The sequence below is a fragment of the Mustela nivalis genome (assembly GCF_964662115.1).
Source record: "Mustela nivalis genome assembly, chromosome: 6".
Lineage (NCBI taxonomy): Eukaryota > Metazoa > Chordata > Mammalia > Carnivora > Mustelidae > Mustela > Mustela nivalis.
The window spans coordinates 27,116,468-27,131,986 of record NC_139025.1 but is presented as its reverse complement, the minus strand read 5'-3'; the positions used below and the strand labels follow the sequence as shown (position 1 = coordinate 27,131,986).

General features: G+C 42.4%; 1 protein-coding gene across 3 annotated transcripts in view; it reads left to right on the top strand.

Annotated features, from left to right (window-relative positions):
- The first annotated feature begins 8,553 nt into the window (after window positions 1–8,553).
- Window positions 8,554–15,519, top strand: part of GALC (galactosylceramidase) — a 67,479-nt gene continuing 60,513 nt past the window's right edge. The window contains exon 1 of one of the 3 annotated variants that reach the window (XM_082735623.1): window positions 8,554–9,127. In XM_082735623.1, the coding sequence (XP_082591749.1) occupies window positions 8,813–9,127 (315 nt within the window). In that variant the 5' untranslated portion in view covers window positions 8,554–8,812. Of the gene's footprint in view, window positions 9,354–15,519 lie in introns of all 3 variants that reach the window. The other 2 variants (XM_082735624.1, XM_082735625.1) reach the window with 2 other exon arrangements.

Below are 15,519 nucleotides of genomic sequence, written 5' to 3'. Positions count from 1 at the left end.
CTCTCTCAGATGTCCTGGGCCTGCTTGTTTTATTCCTTCCCCCTGCTATCCAAATGTGGTGTCTTGAAAGAATCTGCGGCTAATGCATTTTAACAACATCTGAAACACATGGGTTGAACCCCCCGGGGTGGAGTTTTGGCAGCAGGTTAAAGAAGTATTGGTATTATTTGGAACCTTCAAACCAGCAAACCTTTACCAAGACTAATGAGGAGTCTATCATGAACAAACACTGTCTATGCCATAGCGTAACACGGTGTTGCTCCAACAGAAATTATAATGAATCATACATAAACTTTGTCCATATAATCATAACCTTTGTCCAACTTTAGAGTCATGTAAAGAAGACACATAAGAGATTAGAGGGAGGGGAGGTTGCTTTAAACAGATAAATCAAGGGAAACGTAAGAAGAAGGTAGCATTCAGATGTATCTTTTTTTTTTTTAAGATTTTATTTATTTATTTGACAGAGAGAGATTACAAGTAGGCAGAGAGGCAGGCAGAGAGAGAGGAGGAAGCAGGCTCCCCGCTGAGCAAAGAGCCCGACGCGGGACTCGATCCCAGGACCCTGAGATCATGACCCGAGCCGAAGGCAGCGGCTTAACCCACTGAGCCACCCAGGTGCCCCAGATGTATCTTTAAACATGAGAAGACTTTAGACATTTAGATATGGAAGAAAGGGTATTTCCAACTCACAACAACATGAGGTAAGTCATACAAAAGAGCACCTGTCAGGTATGTCCTGGGAAGAGCAAGTGATTACCTTTCACACAGGCTCTAAGAAGAAATGGGGAACCATTTTTTCCTCCTTCCAGTCTTATGTGACTTATGTGTGCACAGTTGTGAATTCCCAAAACATACAGTGGTATGTTGTCTTTGCAACAGATTTTCCCCTGGACACCAAACTATACATTTAAGTTTTCTGAAGAGAGTTCTAAATTCTCCTGATAACATTTGTTGTTAAGTTTACTGATCAGAGATCAACTATATACTCAATAGTGTGTAATCGTTGAACAATGAGGTGATACTTATGCATGGTTAGAGACTGTACAGGCTGAATTGTGTCCCCCTCAAATCTGCGTATTGAAGCTCCAACACCCAGTGCCTCAGAATGTGACATATTTGCAGACAGGGCCCTTAAGAGGCGATTGAGTTACCAGGAGACTGTTAGTATGGGCACTCGTCCAATCTGACTGATGTCCTTTTAAGAAGAGATTTGGACCCACAAAGAGACGCTATTGCCTTGTAAGCACAGAGAAAACATCATGTGAGGACACAGAGAGATGTAGACACCTGCAACTCAAGGACGGAAGTCTCAGAAGAAACCAAATCTCTGGTCACCTTGATCTTGAACTTGAGAACTGTGAGAAAGTAAATTTCTGTTGTTTAAACCACTGTTTTGTTGTATTTTGTTATGGCAGTTCTAGCAAAGAGTGGGTATTTTTCAGCCTCATCTTTAGCCACAGAGATAGATATTTACTGAGTGTGCCTACCTCAGGGACCAACATCCATGAGATCTAGTGTGTCCAATACAGGAGCTGCTGACCCCATATGGCTATTGTACACTTGAAATGTAGCCAGTACAAATTGATGTGCTGTATATGGCAAATACACTTGAGGTTTTTGAAGATTTAGTATGAAAAAAAGGACACAAAATATTGTATTAATATATTTTATATGGATTACATATTTGGTCATACATGGGTATTTGGGATTTAATAAAATAGACCATTAAAATTGATCTCATCTGCTTTTTAAAAAAATGTGTACTAGAAAATTACAAATTACATATGTGCTTTTCCTTGTATTTGCTGGACAGCATTACACTAGATATTTTTTAAAAAAGTCTTTTGAGTGGTAGAAACCTCTTGCCCTGTCATTTTCTTCGTGCTTAGCATTTGGGATTAGGTAAACTCTAAAATTCGTCCCCTGGCAGCAATGCAGAAAAAGGTGCTGACAGTCCAAAGAACAGACACATCAAGGGTAAAACATAGGAGGAGAGCACAGCTTCCTGGAGTGCTCTTATCAAATCCACATAGTCACAATGACCAAGGGAAGAACAAGAGGTGGTAAAGCATGTTTTAAAGCCAGGGAGTGGAGGCAGAGTGCGGGGTTGGGGTGGAGAATGCAGGCCCAGAAGCTGCACTTTTTTTTTTTTTTAAATTTTTAGTGTTCCAAGATTCATTGTTTATGCAGTACACTCAGTGCTCCATGCAATAAGTGCCCTCCATAATACTCACTACCAGGCTAACCGAAACACCACCCTCCTCCCCTCCAAAACCCTCAGTTTGTTTCTCAGAGTCCACAGTCTCTCACGTTTTGTCTTCCCCCTCCGATTTCCCCCAACTCCCTTCTCTTCTTCTCTCAACATCCTCTGTGTTATTCCCTATGCTTCATGAGTAAGTGAAACCATATGAAAATTGACTCTCTCTGCTTGACTTATTTCACTCAGCGTAATCTCTTCCAGCCCTGTCCATGTTGATACAAAATTTGGGTATTCATCCTTCCTGATGGCTGAGTAATATTCCATTCTGTATATGGACCATATCTTCTTTATCCATTTGTCTGTTGAAGGGCATCTTGGCTCCTTCCACACTTTGGCTATTGTGGACACTGATGCTATGAACACCGGGGTACAGATGGCCCTTCTTTTTACTACATCTGTATCTTCGGGGTAAATATCCAGTAGTGCAATTGCAGGGTCCTAAGGTAGCTCTATTTTTAATTTCTTAAGAAATCTCCACACTCTTTTCCAAAGTGGCTACATCAACTTGCATTCCCACCAACAGTGTAAGAGAGTTCCCCTTTCTCCACATCCTCTCCAGCACTTGTTGTTTACTGTCTTGTTGATTTTGGTCATTCTAAGTGGTGTAAGGTAGTATCTCAATGTGGTTTTGATTTGAATCTCCCTGATGGCTAATGATGATAAACATTTTTTCATGTGTCTGTTAGCCACTTATATGTCTTCTTTGGAGAAGTGTGTGTCCATGTCTTCTGCTCATTTTTTGACACGATTATCTCTTTTTGAGTGTTGATTTTGAGAATTCTTTTGGATGATTGCCTCCTCTCTGGATCGCCATCTGGCGTACTGGTCACTGTTCTTTGCTAAGAACAATAGCACCGCCTGTGGCTAGCTTGGACAGAAAACGAATGACTTAGAAATTTGGATAGGTGGCACCTGGGTGGCTCAGTTGGTTGAGCAACTGCCTTCAGCTCAGGTCATGATCCTGGAGTCTGGGGATCTAGTCCTATATTGGGCTCCCTGCTTGGCAGGGAGCCTGCTTCTCCCTCTGACCACACCCCTTTCATGGTCCCTCTCTCCCATTCTTGCTCTGCCTCTCAAATAAATAAATAAATCTTAAAAAAAAAAAAAAGAAATTAGGATAGGGAAAAAAATAAATCAGGATAGGGCACAGAATTGTTGCTGAAGCTGCTGAACCAGGCTTGTGAAACAGACGAGAGTCAGAGGACCAGAAGGACACTCCAGGTCACCCTACCTGAGCCGTAGGTTAGGATGGCACTTCTGACCCTGCTGTTCCAGGCACTTGGGGCTCCTCTGATGGACCCTTCTGTGTCTGCACTTCCTCTGGACTCTGACATGGCTCCAAGGTGCTTTCTTGGATGTCATACATCTGTCTAGTTACTCCTACACGATCAAAGTCACAGGTTCAAGGAACTGGCTGAAGGAGTCTGATGGCTGCCAGAGCACTTGCTGCTGGGGGAAGGAAGAGGGAAGATCTCTCTCCTTCCCTCCTGAAGGAGTGGAATCTGCCTCTCACCAAGACTTGCACCCTGGGGAATCAGACATACTGGGTTTGAATGACTGTAGAGAACAAAATGGGAAAAAAATTTCCAATTAGTGTGAAGACAGAAATCTTCTTACCCCCCAGAATTGTCTTGGTTTTGAGGAGAGCAGTAAAGCAGGCTGGGACTACAGGGCTCATTCTCACCACTATACCGCACTGCTCTGTGCTACAGTCATTTTTATCTGAGTTCTACTTAAGAAAATGTTTAGTAAGCAATATATCATTTATTCCATTATGTGGGCTCTGTCCTCTGACCTGTTGTTACTGTCTTTATATAAGGTCCTGAATTTAGAGAATTCTGACACATATTTTAGAAGTCATTGAATAGAGTTGACGAAGTTCTAGAACCTAGGTGAGGTTCAGTGGGCTGAGATCCGGAGCCGATGACCAAGAAAGAATTCTTGAGACATCTTTGGTGCAAAATGGTGGTTTATTAAAGCACGGGGACAGGACCCATGGGCAGGAAGAGTTGCTCCCCTGGGTTGTGAGGTTCTGTACCCTGCAGTTGGGGAAGGTGAGGGGAAGAGAGGTTTCAACGGAGTTTTCATATGTTAAAGAGGGCCTAAGAGGTGCCAAGATATCGAAGGCCTTGCCCTTGTGGCTTGATCAATGTTGTCTTTAGGCCAGCCATTAACATCAAGATAGTTGGGTTGTTCTTGGTGGGATGTCACAATCCTGTTATCAATCCTCTTTGTTGAGATTTGTTGAGTGAGATTTAGGTTTAGAAGAGATTTAACTTTATGTAGGGCTGAGGAACTGAGTTATTTGCCTCTGGAAATTTGTGCTATTGAAAAGGCTACACATATTACTGAGGGGGAGCGGATGGAGAGGGGGTGCAAGGTACCAGCTTTTGCTTTGTCCTCAGTCAGCCTCCTGCTCCCTCATCAGAGTGACACTATTAATAACTGTAATCTAACAATGTACACCAAACTCAAAAAAAGTAAGATAAACAGCAGATGTTACAGGATAGTTTATGAAGAGAATATACTTTATACTCTTTTATGCCCCAGGAAATTCTACTTTAAGAAATGTTTCCACTTTTTTTGGTAGACAAACCTTTTCTCTCATCCCCTTATATGATTATTCTATGACTTGTTATTATTTTTAAACATTTTAAAAATATTTTATTGTATTTGACAGAGAGTGCATGTGTGTGCTCCAGTGCACAAGGGGGGGGCGGGGGCAGAAGGAGAGGGAGAAGGAGAATCCCCACTGAGCAGCGAGCCTGACCTCACAGGGTCTTCATAGATCCTAGCACCCTGAGTCCATGACCTGAGCCAGAGGCAGATGCTTAACCGACGAGCCACCCAGGTGCCCCATATTCAGTGATTTTAAAAAAATCAAACTTTCATTTTTTCCTATTGAGATATTAAATCATATTTAGACCCTCAAGTCATACCAGAAATTTACCCATGTTTTGTATTAGAAAATGAAAGTTTTCATATTTTACATTTAGAGCTCTATCCATTTGCAGTTTATGTGTGGTGTGAAGCATAGATCTAAAATTTGATCTTTTTCCAAATAGTTATCCAGATGTCTCTGTATGTTTTAAAAGTTCCATACTTACCCCAGTAATTTGACGCACAATTTTCGCAGCGATTTTTGTTGTTGTTGTTGTTAAGAGTTCAATTCCGCTAATATGTATTGAGAACCTACTGCCGTTTGGACCCTGCACTTAGGAAGTACAAAGAGGAAAATGTCTTGGTGTCTGCTCTTGAATTTGAGGGCTAGATTTAGATTTCTAAAAGTAGAGCCATTTTCTAGAGACAACAGACTACTATCAGACTTTATCAGTAACTTTTCCTTAAAAGACGAGATCTCTCATCTTTCTCAAGAGACCATCTGATTTTAATCACACTTTTCACTTTGGAAAAATGAGAAATTTGCTGTAGGTGAAGCGCAGTTCCTTTAAGACAAAGGCAGTCTTAACTTTCAAAAGGCATCTGAAATTTGAGAACTGAGAGGCACTCCTTCTCTTATTTATCTCAAGCCCCAAACCACAGGACCAAGGGAAGCTGAACACATGATTACTTGTCCGATAACTGCTGTTTTCTTTTATCTCACTTCTTGAGCAAATCTGACTCCTGTGTCCAGCCGTCCATGGGTTTCTCTTTCTTTTATTTAATTGTCTTTTTATTAGACACTTTCTTTTCTAATGGTTTCCCAAACATAGGTTAGATATTTTAAATAAGAAATATTTTCTGTGTTAAGGAATTACTTTGGTGTATGAAGTAGTAAGAACTAGTGATATATCCTAGGAATGAGAACACTTTATTTATAATTTTTTCTTAATTTTTAAAGATTTTATGTATTTATTTGACAGAGAAAGAGAGACAGCAAGAGCAGGAACACAAGTTCGGGGAGCGGGAGGAGGAGAAGAAGGCCCCCACTAAGCAGGGAGCTGATGCAGGCTCCATCTGACTCTGGGATTATGACTCCAGCCAAAGGCAGATGCATAAGGACTGAGCCACCCAGGCACCCTGAGAACACTTTTTTCTTTTAAATATTCCATGTTTCATCTTCTATACAGATCACAAAGTATACAAATATTTGTGGTATGCCTTTCAAATATAGGTGCAATGGTGTGTTACAGGATGATGTATACTGGGTACTGGTTTCAACTTCTCATTTCATGTGTATGGTATTTTCTTCTGTTTTCACCCTGGTACTTCCCCTCTAGTTGCATTATTATGCATATGTTATATATACATCACAGATACAAAGTCTCAGAATTGGTAGGGAGCTTAGCATTCATTTGACTTATCATCTGTGGCTTGCATCCACTGGTGCTCAAATTCTGGTTTAAAATATTGTATTAGAAGGGATGGATCAGAGTGAGTTCAGGGAAGGTATATCTGATATGGGAAAAAGAGGCAGAAGAAAATCATTAAATTTCCTTACCTACTGACAAGCCCTTGAAACAGGCAGAGTGACCCCCACCTTAAGGCTTTGCTATATGGGCAAAGGACAATCCTAGCCTGACCAACCTTCTATCCCCATCCTAGAAGCCTACTCTAACAATTCCTTTTGGAATCTTTATCTCTAAACCTCCAAGATAGTGTTGACAATCATTACCAAGTGTATGGTCCACTGATATACATCTAAAGGGTCTCATGAGAAGGTTTTTTATTTTTTTTAAAGATTTTATTTATTTATTTGACACAGAGAGATGACAAGTAGGCAGAGAGGCAGGCGAAAGAGAGGAGGAAGCAGGCTCCCTGCTGAGCAGAGAGCCTGATGCAGGGCTTGATCCCAGGACCCTGGGACCATGACCTGAGCTGAAGGCAGAGGCTTTAAGCTGCTGAGCCACCCAGGCACCCCATGAGAAGGTTTTATTACTGATAATAAATAACCTTTTCCCCAGACAATAACTCACCCCTCAAGGTCCTAGAAACCTTGCTTCCAAAATTCCTTAGAGACTTACGCCAGCCCTGATTCCCTCCCCAACTTACAAGTATATAAATAGACCACTCCTCACATCCCTGGGGCAGCAGCTCTTCCTGTCCACGCATCCTGTCCCCGTGGTTTAATAAACCACAATTTTGCACCAATGATGTCTCAAGAATTCTTTCTTGGTCATTGGCTCCAGACCTCACCCCATCAAACCTCACCTATGTTCTAGAACTTCATCATATCTATGGAACCTGCATAGATCCTGACTTGTATCATAGAATGGTGGTGGTCGAGAAGGTAGAGTCCAGACATGTGCTGTACTGGGAAAAGAAGAAACAGAAGAAAAAGTGGCTCATATGTAGGGAGCTATGTAACTTAACATCCAAGCCAGAGCACTTTTGAGGGCAAAAGGGGCACTATTAATAATTATACCAGAACAATAGACATAAGCTGGGACTGGTCTTGGTAAACCAAATAGATCTAGAGTAATTTCAGAGAAAAAGCATGCATAGCTATTGTCCAATAAGAATGCAGGGATAGGGGTGCCTGGGTGACTCAGTCCTTAAGAGTCTGGCTTTGGCTCAGGTCATGATCTCAGGGTCCTGGGATCGAGTCCCCCATTGGGCTCCCTGCTCAGTAGGGAGCCTGTTTCTCCCTCTCCCACTTCCCCTGCTTGTATTCCCTTCCTTGCTGTGTCACCATCAAATAAATAAAAATAAATAAAACCTTAAAAAAAAAAAAAGAATGCAGGGATAGCTGAAAGGCCTGACAACTTCATTTTTGGGACTGCATGGGTACTTTTCTTCCTTATAATTGTTGTCCTGAAACTTAAATTTAGGTTTCTAGTTAAGGGGCAAAACAATCTAAATCCAAACAGAACCCTGAAGATAAGGTCTCCTGTGTCCTATAGCCTTTGAGTCTCCTCTTTGCCATTTTGGGGTCTCCAGGGCTTGTGCAGATACTGAAGGTCTCTGCAGACAGACGGTCTACAAAGGGAGATTTTGGGATCAGAAATGCTTTCTCTGTAGCCATCCTCTTTAGTTTGCTCTGATACAAGAAGATTAGAAATCTCAGACTGGCGCTTAATGTAGCAAAATCCCATGACACAATTTCCCTACCAGTTTAGGGTTATCTTCCTGAAACCATGTCAACGGGCAATGCAGGGTAGCTGATGAAGTTGAAAGCTAAATAAACGCAGTGGTTACGAGAATTGAGAAATTTGTCCAAGAAATTTGTTTGCCTAGTGTGTAATGCATTCAGCTGATTTATTGAGGGCCTGTTACCCTGTATTTCATTTAATCACGTGTCCCCTTGTGGCTGCTCTTGTTTTATCTGACACAAAAAGAAACTTAGGCTCAGAAAGCTAAGTGACTCAACCAGGGCCACACCTGAACTGGGACCTCCTTAAGGGATGTAGGTTGGGTGTCGCCCTAAGATGATAAGGGAAATCCAGTTCCCTAGTTGACCTTGGACATCACCTCCCCTGCGATAACGCACTCCAGTAGATGAAGCCGGAAGAGAAGCAGAGAACTGAGTACACTTGAAGGCCCTATCCCGACAAGGTCAGGACCGGAAAGGGCTCGAGCTCCGGAGAACCACAACACTACTGTGGCCCCATGGGCGACCTGTGCCCGCACGCAAGATGGCGACTTTGGCGTCAGCAACCTCCTGCCCTTCTCCATCATGGCGGCGACCGGACCCGCCTCCCTGGGCGCCGGAGTCATGTGACCCACACAATGGCTGAACGCCTACTCCAGGCTTCCCGGCAACGCCGAGTGAAAGCCATGACGGCCGCCGCGGGTTCGGCGGGCCTCGCAGCGCTACCCCTACTGTTGTGCGCGCTGCTGGTGCCGGGCGGCGCGTACGTGCTGGACGACTCCGACGGGCTGGGCCGGGAGTTCGATGGCATCGGCGCGGTCAGCGGCGGTGGGGTGAGCGGCGGGCGGTGGGATGCGCGGGCGTTCCCAGGGGGGCGCCCCACAAGCCCCCGCGGCGCAGCCCGGCGTTTCGACGCACTCCAGTCGCGGCCCCACTGTTGGTCGGTGCCCCTCGGCCCGAGATCCGGGCGGCTACGGTGTTGGAAGCGGCGCTTGTTCGTTTTAGATGACCCTAGAGAGGCGCTTAGTTTTAATAGAGGAGGATGCGGAGGTCCACCGAGTAAGTGACAGGTGTAGGCAGGGACAAGTCTGGGGTTCGTACTCTCATCCCGGGCGATGGAGCCTGGGCTCTCTTTGCTGTAGAGAGGGCATTCCTGAGGGTCTCTCCAGAAATGGCCAGGGAGCCGGGGAGCATTTCTTCCCAAAAGGATGCCCACTGCCAGTCGGGGAGTCGGAAGCCCTGGACCACTAGGGCAGGGTACGGTTGGCTAACTTCAGCGGGGCCAGTGCACAATACGCTTTTGTTTGGAGGTGCGACAAGTGCTTCAGGGTCTCTTTAGGAAGGTTCGAGGCCAATCTGGGACTCCTCCACGTCCCCCCCGCCCCCGTGTTTTGTTTTTAATGGCAGGCTATGCTAGCATCAACTGGTAGTCTAGGATTGTTTACAGTTGCGAGGCTTTGTTTTTTGGGAGTCCTCAAGGTCCAAAGTGGGGTGGGTTGCCCACTGGAAAGGTCAGTGCCTCTGTGTCTCATTGGTGGCAATTTTTGTGTGCAGAAAGGGGAAAACATTGGGTCAACAGCCAAGGTGGCTCGCCACCTTTATGGTGTATAGGAATCACCCGGCATGCTTGTTAGAATGCACTCCCCATTCTGACTATAGTTCTGGATGGGGGCCTGAGAATCTGCATTTTAACACGTACGTAAGTTGATTCTCATACTAAGTAGTGAGAGACCTTTTCTTTTAAGTAAACTTAATTTTAGAATAGTATAAATTTACAGAAAAGTTTCCAAGACAGGACAGAGTTTCATACACCCTGCAGCCATTATTCTGTTATTAGCATCCAAACTTTGGTATGGTACATTCGTCACAACCAGTATTGATAGCATATGAAAATCCACACTTCGTATTTCTTTAGTACTTACCTAATTCCTATTTTCTGTTCTAGGATCCCATCCAGAATACCAATTGCATTTAATTGGCATGTGTTAGTCCTTTCTTGGCTGTGACAGTTGGGATGAATGAGTTCCTGTTACCCTGATATTCCATAACATTTACGTGTTGGCAGACAGGAGCGCCATTCCAGCCTTGTGTAAAATAGTGTGGGCATAGCTGGTAATTGTCTTAGTTTCCTGGTCATATTGACAGGTGACCTCTAGGCCTGGGAACTTGCTTTAATAGCATGATTCTTCATGGTTCTAAAGAAATTTACTTGCTTCTATCATAAGCCCTCTAACTTTCTTCCTGTCTTTGTTTTATCCCCTTCCATTGTACCCTAAATCACAACTAGAGCTAATTTTATTTGATGTTAAGGCCTAACTCTTGAATGGGTGGTTGGTTGGGTTGAGTCAGATGGAGCTTGTATATTCAGATGCATTTCAGAACTAGCTGGACTGCTTGCTTGCTGAATGGATGTTTTGTGTTGATCTCCGCCTACTGATAGCCAGTGTTGTGGCTAGACTGGCCCTTATGGTTCTTATTATGATTGTAAGATGTCCTCAGTAATAACCATCAGTAAATGTTGGAAAAAAAAAAAAAGGCTTCTTATTCACAGATCCTGGCAGACACATAGCATACCTGGGGCCACAGAGCAAGGGTGTGGGTTGGGGGGGAGAGCATGAGAGAGTGGGTGCGGGAGCCCCTGGGGTCCTGTTTTATTGCAGGCTCACTCATTGTTTGGATTTAAAAGTTAGGAGGGGGAATTTAAAGTGCAGTAAGAGACTAACCAAGCTGCCTAAATGGTCAGTTATGGAAATCAATCAAGATCTTTAAAACAAAGAAGGCTAGGGTCGCCCCTCTGGGCAGCCTGTCTCCTTATCCAGGTGTGTGGCTGACAAAGTGTTTCTTTGAAAAGGCCATATTTGAGGTAGATGCCTCTTTGAGGAGGATGCCCTCAGGCACTTGCCTTAACAGAAAAGAAAAAAACTGTCTGGATTTACGCTACAGTCTACCTTGATGCTGAGGCATCCCTCAGGTGACCCTGGATAGCTGATAGGTTAAAAGCCAGGGGTAGAGCATGTTGTAACCCAGAAAGTACACATCTAAGTAGGTTTATATAGCACTTCTATAATAATTATACAGATAGTAGTCTGAAATCCAGGCTGTAGCCATTGTTACAAGCTTTAAATTTCCTGCCATGAAACCAGGTCAGTGATCCTGGGGCTCAGGAATGTGTTCACAAATTTGGGTAATATTGTGAAATATTTAAACATCTTTGGCCATCTCATGTAAGTAGCAATCAAATAGGCCTTTTTAAGTGTGCTTTCCTGGATTTTTTTTTTTTTTCCACAAGGAATCTCAGCTTGGACTCAGGACAGGGCAATCAAGCCAAGGACTTGCCTTTAGACTTCGTCTAAAATACCTGTAGATTTGGGTGAATTCCTCTCCTCTCAATACCCCCAAATATCCTGATGTTTTTGGGCTTCCCAAGTGGCCTTCTTAATTACTTGGTGAGGCTGCAGGAACACTTAAAGGCTTAAAAATAGCCATGTTAAATACCTGATGGGAGTTCATTACAATGCATTTGGCAAAGAACTTTGGTTATTTCTGTGATGTATAAAATTCTAAGATGATAACTAGAATTATAAGTGAGAGAATCATACCAGGACATAGCAGATGTCTAGGAATTTCATGATTTCTGGAACACTTAAATCAATCACATATTCCATATAAATTTAACATAAAGAAGATTTCTCATTACTTTTTGACAATGCTTTCCATGTAGTTCAACATCTCTCTTTTTATAAGGAAAAAGAACAGAACATTTGAGATGTTCCAGGACCGTTGGGAAAAATCTCAAAATTAGTTCAAAGTTTAAAAAGACTTCATTTAGAATTTGATTCTGGGAAATTTGTGAGAAATAGCAAAAGGTTTTAAAACACTTGATTACAATGGATCATAGACTGCTGTGAAATATTAGTAATCCATTTAAACTTTAACCAAAGTTACAATTAAAGACTTTATAGGCAAATACAGAAAGCTACATAGTTTATTAAAAAAAAAAAAAAAGAACCTTAGCTCTTTAAGTAGAGACTTGTTTTCTTAAGTAATCAAAGACATGATAAAGACAACTTGAAACACAGGAAGTTATTTTGATAAAATACAGAATCTTTATTTCCTAAGCAGATTACTTAAAAGGTAAAGAAAGACCTTGCGCAGTCTTATCAAGAACTAACCAATAGTCCAAGAAAACTGTCCTTTTAGCAGGTGAAAGTAAAATTAAGCTAGTTTTCAGAAGTACACTATTTATTAAAGCTTATTTAAAAATCTTTATAATAAATTATTTTATTTTTGCCAGCTTGTCTACACAAGATAAAATTCTCACTTCTCTTTTTTTTCTTTCTTTCTCCTACTTTCTACATCCATTTAGTTTGTATACTTTAGGACAAAATTGCTTTCAATTGCCTTAACAAAAATGCATCTCCATGCCTCATACCTTAACTAAAATACATCTACTTTCCTTGCCTAGAACTCTCTTATTTATTGCACTTCTAATTACATTATTGTTAGAATTTTTAACTCTTAGAAACCTTCATTTCTAGTGAAACCAGTGAGTAATTAGTTGTGAGCTGTTTACTAGCATTCTGTATACTGAAAAATTTATGAATACATTTCATAATTTCTAGAGGCATATGCCTCTTTTTAGAAAAAAATAGTAATTTTTCACTATAGCACAGGACATGTTTACTAAGAGATCTAGATATCTTTAGCTTCTCTATTACAAGAAACCAAAAGTAGATAAACTTGTGTTCAGTAATTAGTGTTGCAATATTTCATATTTGGCAATGTGCTATATATTTAATATATTTAATGAATTTTCATCATTGAACTTTGCAAAACACTAAGGTTTTGTGTTACCAAAAAGCTCTGGGTAATGTTTTAAGTACACATATTGTAAAACACAATTATTGTTGAAAAGTGGATGCCTTGACCATTGAAGCTTAAGTTAAACATTTGCAATACGAAAAGAAAAAAGCCAACCTTTGTGGCTTACACTAGAATGAATGACCTGGTTTTTAGCTGATCTGACCTGCTTTGTGTGTGGGGGTGGGGATGTGGGAGTTGTTGGAATGGGGAGAGACAAACCTTTGCCTTAACACAACTTACTCTTCTTGATTTTTTTGTTTTTGTTTCCTGATGTTGCAACCTTACTCCTAGGTGCTGGAGCGTATTTCAGGGTAACACAGACTAACGGGTCATTGTGTGTTTTTTACTACAGTCATTCTTCTTTTGATTTTTGTGGTTTAAACCTTCAACAGCCAGTATTTCATTAAATGATGACCCATCTGTTCTCACGTCTTCACTTGTGGCATTAAATCCAGTATTTGAACTTGCGGAAAAACGGATGCCTTCATTATTTTATATTTATTAACTCAGTTTAAGATTATTAAAATGGGAAGAATGTTGCATAACTCAGAGTAGGATACTCTTTATCTATTTGATAATGTCCCTGTGTATAGTGCATTTCTCATCTAAGAAGTTTAATAGATACTGATTGAAGGAAAATGGTTGCAACGCTACTTTAGATTTCTGTGTGGAGTCCCTGGTACGTAGCAAAGTTTGTGGCAGGGTTGCGGCAAATCTGAAGCGACTTAGGAAACTCCAGTGGCACACGGAAATCAGGGAGAACTCAGATTTATTATCGCTGGCGGGTTCAGCAGGATCCTTTCCCAAAGGCTGAGCACCTGACAGGTTTAGGGGTGAGTTTTTATGGTTACGGGTGATGGGGGATTGTAATGGCATGTTTCCATGATCTCAGGGCCCATTGGCCTTCTTCATAATCTATACAGAGGCATCTCAGGAGAGTGCTAAATCATCCTGCTGGACTTGTTTCTTTTCTTAACCAAACAGGACGGCCATTGGTCTTTTCTTCTGCTTCAGCAGGATCAATGGAGAGCAGCGGACAGGAAGGGGCTAGGGTCCGGGGGTCTCTGTCTGCCTTAGCAGTAGTGTTTGGAATGTTCTCACTTGCTCTCCCAGTCCGGTGGGGAAGGCAGTGCGGGGCAGTAGTTAAGAACATGGGTTTAAGAGCAGATTGTCAGGGGTCCATTCTGGGCCCTGCCATTCACTGTACTGCCATGGGCAGGTTAAGTAACCTCCCAGTGTCTCAGTTTCTTTTCTGCGGAGACTTTGAAACCTGGTGGGCGCATCGTGAGGACAGATGTGTAGTGCTTAGGATGGCATCTGGCACATGATTATTCTGGTTAATATCATCCTGTTTCAGGGATTGGGAAGGAGGAAGTTACATGAAAAACTTATTTGGGTATAAAATGTCTGCCATTTATTGAGAGCAATAAATGCTTCTCTCTTGTGAGAAGGCTTCTTCCCCAGCTGATTGGAAACAGCTCCAGGCCTTTCTCAGGGAGTGTGACTGGTAATTTGTTATTCTTTGATTGTGCATTTCAACATTTGGCTATTGTGCACTGAACTGGCTTTTGCCATTGACTAATGCTTTTGCATTGAGAATGACCTCGGCTTTGAGATAGCGTAATGATGTGTGTTTGCTTAAAGTTGGCATTTTCTGTGTTACGGATAGGATTGCATAGAGGCAAAATAATGCCCAAACAGCCAAACACACTGTTCTAATGACATAATTCAGGGTTGGAAGCATTGTTTTCCCTTTGATCAGGGCTGGGTTTTCAGGCATATACAGTGTTCATTCACTTAAAGAGTGCCTATTTCAATACGGGAGCCTCCACCAGTCTGTAAGCTCTTTGAGAAGGGTGTGTTTTTAAGAACGCTTTGTACAATGCTTGCCATTTATTGAGTGCTAACTGTGTGCCAGCTGCTTGGCTATGTCCTTTACATACATCTTGTTTTCACCTTAGTACAGCTGAAGGAGTTCTAAGGAGTAAGATAGCCTACTTTACAACAGAGTGCCCTTGGTCTCATAGCTTGTAACCAGGGTGCAGGCTCCTGACTCAGAGCCTCCTGTATGATGTTGCCTGTGCCAGCACAACCAACAATACCATAAAAGATATTAAATGTTTACTGAATAAGAGAATAAGTGGGGATATGAACTTGAGTAAGACACAGTCCCTGTCCTCAAGGAGCTCAGAGGTGAGACAGAAGTACGGCGATGAGGGTGCAGGGTTAGACCAGTTAGAGTAGAAATGTGGACCTGAGGCCAGAGGAGCCCACAGAACTACATCAGATTACTACTACCTACATCAAACTAGTAGGGGGGAGCAGAAGGGGACCTTCCCTGAAGAGGATGCATTGGAGGTGG